Source organism: Pagrus pagrus (assembly GCF_965226575.1).
Source record: "Pagrus pagrus genome assembly, chromosome: 20".
Lineage (NCBI taxonomy): Eukaryota > Metazoa > Chordata > Actinopteri > Spariformes > Sparidae > Pagrus > Pagrus pagrus.
Genome location: NC_140207.1, coordinates 22,365,542 through 22,378,374, shown reverse-complemented (window position 1 = coordinate 22,378,374; position 12,833 = coordinate 22,365,542). Strand labels below are relative to the sequence as shown.

At 40.6% G+C, this 12,833-nt stretch overlaps 1 protein-coding gene across 1 annotated transcript; it reads left to right on the top strand.

The window, feature by feature from the left end:
- Positions 1-5,614: 5,614 nt before the first annotated feature.
- On the top strand, positions 5,615-12,599 carry LOC311249469 (C-C chemokine receptor type 3-like). Its single transcript, XM_084340533.1, has 3 exons — positions 5,615-5,673; positions 5,864-6,060; positions 10,398-12,599. Exons 2-3 carry the CDS (start codon positions 5,891-5,893, stop codon positions 11,254-11,256), a joined length of 1,029 nt encoding a protein of 342 aa, XP_084196659.1. The 5' UTR covers positions 5,615-5,673; positions 5,864-5,890; the 3' UTR covers positions 11,257-12,599.
- The last annotated feature ends 234 nt before the right edge of the window (positions 12,600-12,833 follow it).

Here is a 12,833-nt window from a genome sequence, read left to right as displayed (position 1 = left end):
TAGCTCCTTACTTTGTTGTATTTTATCCAAAAGATTATCATTTGATGGCACACGTCAGTTCATGTCATACACCAGTATGATCCTGTAAACTGTCGTCTAAAGAAGCTCATCTGCCTGTTAGCTTCTGAGCGAGGGGTTGGTTTGTTTTTATACCGGCATAGCACGAGTGGGCGGTGGTTTGTTGGTCCGGCTAACAGTAACTATGCTGTCTCCGTGTCTCATACACAAGGCTACATGTTCAAACAGAAAACAAAACGAGCGCTCCTAGAAGATACAATAGAAACTGCAGACGACGGCTGATGAAAGTCATAAACATTTGCCCACGATGCACTATTTCTGAACTTTAGAGGTGGTTGAACAGCGTCACGTTACGTCGACAATAAGCTTACATTTAAAATTATATGGGGGTTAAGGCAAGCGGCTGGTGAGCAGGTCTGTGTTTTTCCACAGCCACCAGACTCCATGGACAGAAGAATTTTTACCTTGCAGTACAAGGGAGTTGTAGGAGTTTGTGTTTGTGCTTATTAGTTAGTGTTATTGTTTGACTTTGTGTGAATTCGGTGTTTCAGCATGTTGGTTTCGATCCGAACTAGTGTTACTTGCTGCAGATCAAGGCGGTGGTAGACTAACAACTCCCATGTTCTGTGTGGGGAAAATTACCTTTTTCCATGGACTTCTGTGGCTGTGAAGCGAGCGCAGATGACAGCTTCAGTTCGCCAGTGGAAAAGGCTGTCGAACAGCAAGGTTAAGCAGGGAAAATGTTCAAAATATAGCTCACAGTCAGAATGATATTTATTTTGGCCAGGCAAAATCACTGTGTTAAAGGAGTGATATTATTAGTGTTGTTGAGTAGGGTTGTTTAGTTGGCTCAAACTTAGACAGCAGCAGTGGAGAAGTAGGGCTGCAACTAATGACTATTTTGATAGTTGACTAGTCACATTGAAACAATTAGTTGACTAATCGGATTATGAATTGCATATTTATTAAATTACTTTTATTTAGCTATAAGCTTTTAAATTCAGCACAAGTTTGCTTTATGTGCTAATTAATAATAAGCTATAAGTAAATAAAATAAAATTGTCCATTTTTTCTAAACAAGGACAGGCAAATTTATTATTAAATTTGAATTAACACTTTTGTCAGGCACAGGGATAACATTACTCTTTTAAAGCTAAAATGCACCTTTTAAATGTACATTCAAGACATGTTTTGTTTTTGATTCTAGACTCTCCATGCAGCCAACAGGAGTGTCAAAATCTGTTCCCCCGTCGAATAATGCGTTCCCCTCGCGCGCGCGGGTTTGTGTGTTTGTGAGAGAGAGAGAGAGAGAGAGAGAGAGAGAGAGAGAGCGAGGGAGTGTGTGTGTGTGTGTGTGTGTGCGCTCGCGTTTGGCGATGTTTATGCCTACCCCTGTAGTTTACCCTAACCCTAAAGTCTGTGGTTTTCTTGCCTAAACCTAACAAGGGAAAACACATAGACGGTGAGGACAGATTTTGACGCAACACCTATTTACAGGAGTTGTCTCAGTCTGCTAGTTAGCTTACAAGCTAATATCTTGCAGAAGTGAGTCAGACTCTGTTTCGTTCACGCCTGATGTGCCTGCTCTTCAAATGCTTGTGCATTACCAAGGCGCAGTGGAAAAAAACTTAGATAACAATACTTCAAATTTAATTAAATTTAATTTCTATATACTCACTATCATGTACATAAGACCCTAAATTACATGGTTAGATGACTGTTGTGGATTTGTGTTTACAGTGGCTTTACAATCTGACATCACTTTATTCACTGCTTATCACATGAATACAGTGTATAGTAAGCATTAAGTCACATTTATCAAAGTATCCACAACTCCTGGCAATATAACTGGGGCAGACCGAGAATCTTCTTTGCTATGCTGACACTCATGATCCCACACCCAGTTGATGCCCTGCCCCACACGCCAGATCAGGGCCAAACTCTGAAACAGAAAAAATATGATCTGAAAGTGAAAAAAAAATCTGAAAATTAAAAAAACATTTTTAAAAAATCAAAAACATTTGAATGTGAACAAAAGATGAATCTGATAACAACATTTGCAACTTAAAAAAAAGACCTCAAGTGTGAACATATATAGAAATGAAAATTAATTAAAATAAAATTGTAATTATAATGTATTTACTTCATTTATTTCAGAATTAAATCAAATGTATATAGAAATTGAATTAAACCTTTCCCTATGCTTATTTTTAGTTTGAAAATTTTTTTACAATTCAAGATTCAAACTTGAACTTTCAGTTTTAAATTTTATTTTTCAATATATTTTTTAAAATTACCAAACCTTTTACTTACTGTCATTTGAATATTTGAAATGAGCTACTTCCACACCCGCTACTGAGTAAATTAAACTGTTTTCTCTATTATACTGTTCTTGTATCATGCTGTTATTTTATTTAGTTTTCATGGTTATAAGCAAGGTGTTTATACTTGCAGCATATGGCATCTGAACTAAAAGTTGATTTGAATTTGAAAAGATAGTAGTCTCACTGTGTGCTCTAGTACTCTTAGCCATGGTAATATTTTGTTAATTAATAGGTGTGATGTTGCTACTCAAATTTTCCAGATGGATTGTTAGGCAATATTTTTTGGGTGTATAGAGGTTTGTGAATGAGGGAGGCATGTATCATTTTATTTGAAAATTATTCAAATCCTTTCATTCTGGTCAGTAGGGTAGCATAGAACAGGGATCTTAAAGCTGGGACCAAGATGGGTTTTGTGTATTTAGCCCAGTTTCTAATCCTGCCTTAAACCCACATGGTCAGTTAGCATGGGGCCAACATGGAACCCGCGAACAATCCGACTTGCAACCCATATTTGAGCCATGTTGTCCCCATGTAGGACCCACATAGGACTTAAAGCTGGGACCAAGATGGGTCTTGTCTGTTTTGCCCAGCTGGGGCACACCTAAAACCCGGTGTAATCCTGCCTTAAATCCACATGTGCAATTGGCTTGGGGCCAACATGGAACCCGCAAACAATCTGACTTGCAACCCATATTTTAGCCATGTTGTCCCCATGTAGGACCCACATAGGACTTAAAGGTGGGACCAAGATGGGTCTTGTCTGTGTTGCCCAGCTGGGGCCTACCTAAAACCTGGTGTAATCCTGCCTTAAACCCACATGTGCAATTGGCTTGGGGCCAACATGGAACCCGCGAACAATCCGACTTGCAACCCATATTTTACCCATTTTGTCCCCATGCAGGACCCACATAGGACTTAAAGCTGAGACCAAGATGGGTCTTGTCTGTTTTGCCCAGCTGGGGCCTACCTAAAACCTGGTGTAATCCTGCCTTAAACCCACATGGGCAATTGGCTTGGGGCCAACATGGAACCCGCCGACAATCCCACTTGCAACCCATATTTCAGCCCATACTGTCCCGATGTAGGACCCACATAGGACTTAAAGCTGGGACCAAGATGGGTCTTGTCTGTTTTGCCCAGCTGGGGCCTACCTAAAACCTAGTGTAATCCTGCCTTGGAACCCCTGGACAATCCCGTATGGGTGCGATCTGACAATCCCATATGGGGCCCATTATTCAGCTCACCTTGTACCCACATGGGCCCCACATAAAAATGTTGGCTGGGAGTGACACAAATACCCCCATGTTACAGCATTAGGCTGTTTACTGCAGAATAGTCAGATGTATTCACAGTTAGGAAGGGACCCTGTAGCTTGAGTTATTGAAAATAACTGCAGGTCAGCTACTGAGTGTGACCTGCATGTTAACAACAGGCTACCAGCTCACTGTTACAGCAGCTTCTCTCCAGCCGCTAGAGAGGTGATATGATTAATGGTATAAAACTCACACACACGCACGCACGCACGCACGCACGCACGCACGCACACACACACACACACACACACACACACACACACACACACACACACACACACACACAATGGGGTCTGTGTGCTACAGTAGCTGCAGTCTTCACAAACTATAAAAAAGAGACGATATCTTATAAGTACAATATAATCAGTAAAAGTATTAAAGGAGAAAGTACATGATGCAGAAAAATGGTCCCTGAGAGTGTATGCATTATACTGTCATATTTATTATTACTACCAAAAAAAAACTGTGGACTTTTAAACATTTTTTTCAGGAATGCAAGTAATAATTATTTTCATTATAGATTAATCTGCTTATTATATTTTCTATCAATATATGAATTGTTTGATACAAGAAATATGAGAAAATAGTAAGAACTGATATCACAATACGTATCAGAAAAACAGCAGAACCATCCTTTAAGTATGTCAGAAACATATGTCAGAAAACAAACATATGTCAGAAAACAGGTGGTGTTCCAGCACTTGTTGAAAACCTTTGACAAAAAGCCCGGCTTGATCAAATCCTCAGCTCTCCCAGAGAACAAAGAAAAAGCGATTACAACATGTAAATTAATTAATTTCCAGCCCAATTCTAAGTGTAATTTCTTATTGCTACCTTGTCTTTTTACCTCAGTTAACCCTGTTCTTCTCCTCGTCCTCCCCAGTGTCGGTTGCTCCACGCTCTCCAGCCTCTCCACCGACCAGCCTCCAGCCTACGCACCTCTGCCACCAGCCGCACTCCACCCAAGACTCCCCGAGCCGCGATGCTCGCAGGACCCCCAGTCCACTCTCTGGTAACCCCGCACCTTGACCCAGCCAGCCACCAAGCTTCTCTGCACACTCTGCAGCTTCATGACCTCAAGTAACGCCTTTCCTCTTGGAGCCCTCTTCACCTGCTTCAACGAGCTACCCCTGAACTGCACTATTATCCCTCTGATTGTTGAATAAATCACCTTATAACCTTAACCTGTCTGCTTTTGGGTCCGTCTACAAACCGACACAAAAAACCTTTTTGTGTTTTAGTGTTTTAGTTTGACAATAGTAAGCAAACCACACTATTTCCTGAACTCTAATCATAGTATAGTTGTCTGTAAAAGAAATGAGATCCTTGGCTTCATACAGTGTGGTGCTTTGCAGCTAAAATGATAATTTCGGCTCAAAACGGCTGGAAATCAAGTCTTTTCAGATCAGTTTGGGATGACTATGAAACTTCACCTGAGTGTTGGTGGGCCGGGGGGTTTCTGGACAATGACATTTTCATGAACTGCTGAATTAATACATTTTAGGGTAAACTTACCCTAAGTCCAGAATGTAATATTCAACCTTGACCTGTTTTTCGTTCGGACACCTGATTAGGCTATGTGTGAACTATATGACGGCAGCTTTTTGCAGGTGCACTGCAGAGCTTTTACAATAGTCATGTTAGAGTCTCTTCCACACTCTGCAAGCATCGTCAGCGACGTGCTCGGTCTCTTGTCTTTATCAAACGTGTGTGATCATTTTGTCTGTTGTCTTCTGCAGTTGTTTCCTTACAGTTAGTCAAATATGATTTGAATTTAATATTAACATGAGACGTGCACAGATGCATTTATCCTGTTTGTGTAAAGTGTTGCTGTGGTAATCCCTCCCTGACACATGCAAAGACACATACACAAACACACCCACTTTTCTGTGACACTTCCTTCCCCTAGCTCGCTGACTTATCATGGAGTGATACAGTGAACTCACCGTGAGTCAGACAGCTGTGGCGTTCAGAGTCAGACAAGAAGAAGAAGAAGAAGCCTCCCTGCTGGCTGGACGGTAAGTCAGCTCCCCTTAGCATCATCCTCATTCCCACAAACACCTGCTATTATTTCCTGTGCTCCTCTGAGCCTCTCAGGTAAAGGCATTGCTGTCCAGCTCTCCTTAAATCATTTCTAATAGATGAATTGTTTGATAATCATCATTTTGTGAATGTTATGTTTGATGGCTGTGTTTCTGTGTCCGGCAGATTCCCCTGCTGACCTTCCATAAAAAGATGGAGACTTCAACATTTGATTATGATTACAGCCCTGATCCGTTCACGCATGTCCCTCCATGTAACAGGCACAGTGACAACCGTCTGGGATCTAATCTAGCCCCCCTCCTCTACTTTATGTTTCTCTTCAGCCTCGTTGGCAACGTGGTGGTTCTGGTCATCATCCATCGGTGAGTAGTTCAACAAAAACTAAATGAACAACAGTAATGCAGATGTCTTTTTAAAGAGAATACCATGCAAACAAAGTTTTGGTGTTGCAGTTTGAAGGGGTAGCAGGTGTATTCATGGCCCTAATTCAAACAGTTCTTACAAAATGTAATTTATTTTTAAATCATTTACACACATTTACTATAACCTTGGATTTTGTTTTACAAGGTGTAAACTGAAGTTATAATTCTCGGTCCTGGTTGATTTGGCAACACCTGTGGATACTGCAGTTTAATACTACAGCACGCAATCCTTGAGCAGCTATTTTGTAAGAAATACAACAGAAGATCAACTGCTGTGTGTTCACAGTGCAGCCAAACAAACACACATTGTCGAAGAATAGATGTTTAAGGAAAAGGTCAATCCATCATGCCATAAGCTACTACAATATTTAATACATAGATTGGTTAGCTTGTTGGGGAGTTGGAGGTGCTAACTGTAGTGCTGAGGAGTTTTAGTCTTATGTTGCTGTCAAATACCCGAGTCCTGACTTCTACATACAGTATATCTAGTACTTTGACTATTTTGAGTTTTGGCGTATTTGTTGTTATATGGCTGTCAGGGGTCTCGTTCACAAGTGATGGGAGAATAGAGCATGAGGTGGACAGACGGCTTGGTGCAGCGTCTGCAGTATTGTGGGTGTTGTACCGGACTGTTGTGGTGAAGAGGGAGCTGAGCCGCAAGGTGAAGCTCTCGATTTACCGGTCCATCTATGTTCCAACCCTCACCTATGGTCACGAGCTGTGGGTAGTGACCAAAAGAACGAGATCGCGGATACAAGCGGCCGAAATGAGTTTCCTCCGTAGGATGGCTGGGCTTAGCCTTAGGGATAGGGTGAGGAGCTCAGACATCCGGAGGGAGCTCAGGGTAGAGCCGCTGCTCCTTCGCGTCGAGAGGAGCCAGTTGAGGTGGTTCGGGCATCTGATCAGGATGCCTCCTGGGCGCCTCCCCTTGGAGGTTTTCCAGGCACGTCCAACTGGGAGGAGACCCCGGGGCAGACCCAGAACCCACTGGAGAGATTACATATTTCATCTGGCCTGGGAACGCCTCGGGATTCTCCCGGAGGAGCTGGAAAGTGTTGCTGGGGAGAAGAAGGTCTGGAGCTCCATACTGAGCCTGCTGCCACCGCGACCCGACCCGGGATAAGCGGAAGAAGATGGAATGGAATGGAATGGCTTTCAGGCCAAGAGAGAACAGAGCACACTACCAGGATGTGAGGGTTTATGGGCTAAACTTGACACCATCTTGCGATGGGAAAAAACAGCCATGAGGTCAAATAGTAAAACATGACATGAGAGAAGTGAGGACAGGTAAACTGGTAAACTGTGCCAGATTTATTCAGAATGTCTCCCATTCTCCAAAGTCAGCATTTAACCTATGTTAGTCTTGAAACATATACAGTATGTGTTTATTCTCTCAGTTGATTCAAGGGATGAACATTATTATACTGTGATGAGAATTTTGTACTTCATGTAGAGGAATGTGAATTGACGTTTACACAGCCCTTAAATGTGAACTGTGACCTGTAACTTGTGACCTCTTTTTATGACCTTGTTTCATTACTTGTTTTATATTGTTTTATGACCAATGTAAGGTACTGAGTAATCACTGAAGGTAGACACTCTCTTCTCTGCAGGAGGGCATGAATGAGCAGCTGTTAGAGTGAAAACACACCCACAGAGATAGATATAAACCAAGCCTTGCTCTTCTGATATTGAGTCTTCACTTTGTAACTGAACTGCGTGTTGCTCTGTGAATGCTCCTCTTGTACGTAAGATTAAACCCTTGTTTGAATTTTGACCTGACTCCGATCTCCTTCCTCCAGTTCTAAATTAATGCAGAATTATTTTAACATATACATGGTACAGTTCACTTGTTTTTCAAGTGACTTTTTGTTGTATGTTATTTATTATTTATGAATAATAATATTTTTTTTAAATTGTATTTATTTTACTTTTAGCTTTATTAGTGTTAATAATGTCCAAAAATGTCTCCCATACAGAGGATGCTCAGAGCGCTCTGGAACAGTGAAATTCTAAACAACCATTTCTGACTGAATAAATGAACGCAACAAGTTTTACAGCTAAATGATCAGCAGACTAATGGTTACTCTTATTAATTAACTCATGTTTGGATAGTTAGCGATGTAACACATCTGTGTTGGATGAGGAAACAAGAGAGACAAAAAAACCCCACAAATGGCAGTCAGAGATGAACTTAGCAAAGTCTTCCTGGGCCTCTGACTGAAAACAGTGTTTATAATGCAGAATATTATAAAGGGGAAGCAATGAGACGTGCTGAGGTAGCTGCATACTGACATGGTGAGGGCTCAGGGAAGGTACCATTCACAGCTCTGAAATTACAACTGACAACTCAAAACTAGCTTCATTGTCTTAATTCACAAAGCTTAGCTTCACATTTTTCCACATCTAAAAATCCAATCAATAAATATTGAATAGTGCTTCAGTGCCGCTTTTTTATCCGTAGACTATATTGAAATGAAACTATCAATATCATCATTATTTGATCTCTAAGAATAAAGGTTATGATTCACTGAAGTTGAGAATGTTTACTCTGTGTTTCTCTTTGTTGGCTTCTATTTCAGATTATAAATGTGCAGAAAGAAAAATATATGCTTGTGTTTCTAAGGGCTGAACACAGATCATAAAGAAAAGTGTTGCGCAATAACACAACTGTAATGATAATCCACACTACTTAACACATTGTAAAGTCCCTATGATTTAAGTCTTCCATTTTTCTCATAAAGTATGCATTACACCATATAATGTACTTAGTTACTTTTAAAATTATAATTGAGTACTGAGTACAATTTGAATTAATATCTAAACTTTTCATCTGCACACAAAGACAAAAACAAACAAACTGTGCAGCAGGTGCAGGTCTGGAGAGGTGACACTGTGTGATGGCGCCTGACCCATTCCACAATCCCAAAGCGCCGGGAATAAGACTTAAAAATCTACTTTCTTATTTAAGTATGGTCAGGGGCACATTGTGGCTTGGGTTAAAACTACTGTAAGGGCAGGTGACTGTTGAAGGTTACAATACTAAACACATTTAAGGTTGCTGAACAATGGAAACGAACAGCCGTCTCCCATTAAATGACTTCCACCTGCCACAGTTTCCCCAGCCAGTCTTTGACACTTGAGGGTAAACACATGTTGTTTTGGGGCAGTTGCTGAAAAGACTGATGCTACCCTTCTTCTTGAGAGGACAGGCACAATGTTAGGAATGTTAAGATGACTGACAGCCTCACCCTCAACAAGATAGCTCGCTAAACATAACAAAATGGAAAAGAGAATTTTGTAATTTTTTTAGACATGCTCATGGTGGGGTTAGGTTTAGGCACAAAAACCACTTCAGGTTAGGGTTAGGAAACGATCATGTTTTGAGCAGAGACCTGTTTTGCTCTCCACCATTGCCTGCTCCTGACTTGCCATCAAAAATATCTGTTTTTTATCATCATAAACAGCTGGAATTTCTTCCAAGGTCTCCTTAAAAATATTTAGTGTCATGTTTGCAAATGTTCAACTGTAGTCTTGAACTGCAGTCATTGGCTTAACAGCCTTCTGGCCTGTAACTCCACCACCATCCCCTCCACCTCCTGATATGAAAGTCAGGCCATAAATATATAATGTGAACATGATATGTAGGGGTGGGGGAAAAAATCGATTCACATAAGAATCGCGATTCTAATCATCCACGATTCTGAATCGATTCATAAACATCAAAAATCGATATATATATATTTTTTTCTATTTTGAAAAATCACACAAAACACCAATTTGTGTTATTTGTGTACAGTTTATTTTTGTAACTTCTGGGAGAAAAAGGCAGCTGGCCTAAGCTTTTATTTAGGCAATTTTATTTATGCAAGTTATTTCTTGTACAGTAAGTAAGTTTTTATTTGTTTAGCATGAATAAATGTTACCTTTTTTTAATGTTTGCCTTTATGTGATTACATCATTGGAATCAGTTTGTTTAAAAATCACATTATCTTATACAAACTGCATTGTTTTGATGCCATAATTTGCCTTACCACACTATGCACTGTAACAATTTTTGAATCGAGAATCGTTTGAATCGAGAATTGATTCTGAATCGAGAATCGTGACCCTAAGAATCGGAATCGAATCGAATCGAAACGAAACCCAAAGATTCACACCCCTAATGATATGGCACTCATACAGAAATGTTGATTTCCTACTATGACACGAACAAACACACATTACTGAAAAAATGCTTGTGTGACCAATTAGCATTTTTGTTTTTTCTCTCCTAGGTTTGAGAAGCTGACCACTGTGACCAACATCTTGCTGTTGAACCTGGTGTTCTCCTCCCTGATCTTCGTGAGCAGCCTTCCCTTCATGGGAGTCTACATGCAGCTCTCCGACTGGACCTTTGGCGCAGCCATGTGCAGGATTGTTGGAAGCGCCTACTACCTGGGCTTCTACAGTTCTGTCCTCTTCCTAACTCTTTTGACCTTTGACAGACACCTTGCAGTTGTGTACTCCTTGAGTGCATCGCGAGTGAGAAATCAAAGGTATGCGGTAGTCTCCTGCGCTGTGGTGTGGGTGGTCAGCATCCTGTCCTGCATCAAGCAGATATTTATCCACAACCCTTATTTACATAGCATGACCAACAAAACATACTGTGATGAGTATCCTGGTGATTTATCTCGTCTTAATTTTGAGAGGCTGAGGGATACTGGATTTTACCTTCAGATCTTTCTTTTCTTGCTCTTTCCTCTGGCCGTCATTGTTTACTGCTATGTCAGGATTGCCATCACTGTCATATCATCCAGGCTCGCTACCAAGTTCAAAACAGTGAGGTTAATATTCATCATTGTGCTGTTGTTTTTTGTGTGCTGGACCCCGTACAACATTGCAATGCTGATGCAAGATAAAGTGGAAGGCTGTGAGAAACAAAAGAAATGGTCTTATGCTCTTCATGTCACTCGTATCTTTGCTTACACTTACTTTTGCATCAGTCCTATCTTCTACACGTTTGTTGGGAGAAAGTTCCAGAACTATTTCAGACTGATGCTGGTCAAACGTTTCCCCGGGTTAAAGAAGCACATTTCTGTCAGTCAGCACAGCAATACCAATATGTCTACCAAAATGACACCAAACAATCATTAGGAAGGGGAAGGCCTTTGTTTCTCAGTTTTTAGTCATTTTGGGTTGTCATTGTGGAGAGCTAAAAAGCTTAATTAACAGAGAAACAAATGTGTATCTGATAGTGAGTACTTACACTTTGGGTAGCTGGGTTGCTGGAGACATTTGGTAATAGTCCAATCCTGCGCTGCATATACAAATATTGTTGGCCAAGAGTCTGGGAAATGTTTTCTTACCTGAACTGTTCAGCACGATGCTTCAGTGATTTGCAAGGGTTGTTCAAGTTTGTTGCCCTCATTTACTGTTGTTTTTGGCGACTTTCTGCCCTCCATTGATCAGAGGTTCATTAATGAAGCTCCGAAATGAATTTAAAATTGGGCAACTGCAAAAACATTGATTTCGGAGGGTTCTTTAAACCCTCAGTCATGTCAAACACAACAGAAACATTAAAGAAACAGTTCACAGAAAAATTAAAATCAAGTCATTATCTACTCAAGCTCATGCCAATGGAAAGTCTTGTGAAGTTTCATACTCCACCTGACCATGCATTGAGGGTGTAAATAACATCTTTTCAAATCAGTTTGGGATCTCAAGGGAGAGTTGGATTATGCCTGACAAGCTGTATAGAGCCATTTGAGAGAGTTCATTCACGCCCATCCACCACAAAAAGGCACTCCTTGAGTCATCATTAAGGCTTATAGAATTTCGCACTGGACATAGATGATGTGCTGCAGACTGTCTTCAGTATAAATGTAATAACTAAGAATATTGACCTACAACTGTAACAAAAGTTAAAATGGATTAACTGCGGTTCTGCTGCGAGATTGGCTATGTTCGTCTCTGCAAAACACAGTGTTGTTGAAACTTTACAATTCTCTATGTTGCAAATGCATGTTTCTTTAGGTTCAAGGACCTGGTTCTGTCGTCACAGATACGACTAGACAATGCCATGACGTCTTGTTAAAAACATCCAGTGGTGTCACACTTTAGAAAAAATTAAACACTGTCTTGAACAGTGGTCACTGGCTTGGAAGTTTTTTACACGTAGCTGCATTGCCACCACCACCCCCTCAAAGTCTCTACGTGAAAGTCAGCTCATAGTCATGTACTGTGAGCGTAATATGACACATATTGTATAAATGTTGATATGGTAAGCATCACATGTACACATTTGAAAATAAGGTTTGAAGAAATGGAAAATACTAATTTTGTTCTGCTAACTGAGCTGTCATTGCCACATTTACTGTTAGTAAAGACAACATTAAGGACATTAAACAAAGCCCAGTCACCAGAATCAAATGCTGGCAGTTAATGTTCATGCTAACCAGTGATATGCTCAAATTTGTCATACGTAACATGTTTACGACCTGACTTCTAGATCAGGAGGTGGAGGGGATGGTGGTGGAGTTAAAGGCCTGAAAGCTGCCAAACCAGTGACCGTAGTTCTAGACTCTGTTTCAACATTTCCAAGCACGACACCACTGGATATTTTTAAGGAGACCTTTGGACAATTTCCAGTCATGTTTCAGTCATGTTTTACAGTAAGTAGGGCTGTCAAGTGATTTAAAAAAAAAATTGAATGAATTACAGTGCAAATACAT

Coding starts and splice junctions, on each gene's coding strand:
- LOC311249469 (XM_084340533.1), top strand. CDS start 5,891: ATGGAGACTTCAACATTTGATTATGATTACAGCCCTGATCCGTTCACG. Junction 6,061..10,397: donor GTTCTGGTCATCATCCATCG/GTGAGTAGTTCA, acceptor TTTCTCTCCTAG/GTTTGAGAAGCTGACCACTG.